Below are 580 nucleotides of genomic sequence, written 5' to 3' on the forward strand. Positions count from 1 at the left end.
TTGGTTGGTGAAAGTGAATATTTGCGAAGAGGAAAAAAAAAAACTGAAAAAGAAGAACAAGACAAAACCATCTGTCCCAATGGTCACGTCAACTTCAACACTAAAAGCTTCTTCTCTGGACTCGCAGCTGCCTCACCAGAACACCGCAAAAAGGTACGCATTCGGGTTTAGGGTTTAGGGGTTAGGGTCTAGGGTTTAGGGTTTGGGGTTTAGGGTCTAGGGTTTAGGGTTTAGGGTTTAGGGTTTAGGATCCATTGCTAGACATAAAGTCATCCATGCAGCAGCAAATTGCAACTTGTTGCTGCTGCAGATGCTGCAGATGCTGCGGCTGCTGCTGCAGCTGTAATGATAGCAGCATTCGGCTTTCACACGCTGAAATCTAGGGTTTAGGGTTTAGGGTTTAGGGTTTAGGGTTTGCGGCACAGGCTCAAGACGCGTTGCTCGTTTTGGCTTTATGTCACTCGGTGCTACCCAAACCCTCAGCTCCCCTTCCGGAGCCCCTGAACATCTGCAGCAGCAGCAAAAGGTACGGAGAGGGACGCTTCAATTCGTTCTGTTGCTGTTCGTCCTGAATCGGACT

The 580-nt window shown here is 48.4% G+C and overlaps 1 protein-coding gene across 1 annotated transcript in view; it reads left to right on the forward strand.

The window, feature by feature from the left end:
- EMH_0016870 (uncharacterized protein) overlaps positions 1 to 580 on the forward strand; it is a gene marked incomplete at both ends in the record, with an annotated part of 6,814 nt that overhangs the window by 5,522 nt on the left and 712 nt on the right. Inside the window, 2 exons of the mRNA XM_013500756.1 lie at positions 1 to 172; positions 426 to 526. Of these exons, the coding sequence (XP_013356210.1) occupies positions 1 to 172; positions 426 to 526 (273 nt within the window). The remainder of the gene's footprint in view (positions 173 to 425; positions 527 to 580) is intronic.

Source organism: Eimeria mitis, genomic scaffold, assembly GCF_000499745.2.
Source record: "Eimeria mitis Houghton genomic scaffold, Emh_scaff581, whole genome shotgun sequence".
NCBI lineage: Eukaryota > Apicomplexa > Conoidasida > Eucoccidiorida > Eimeriidae > Eimeria > Eimeria mitis.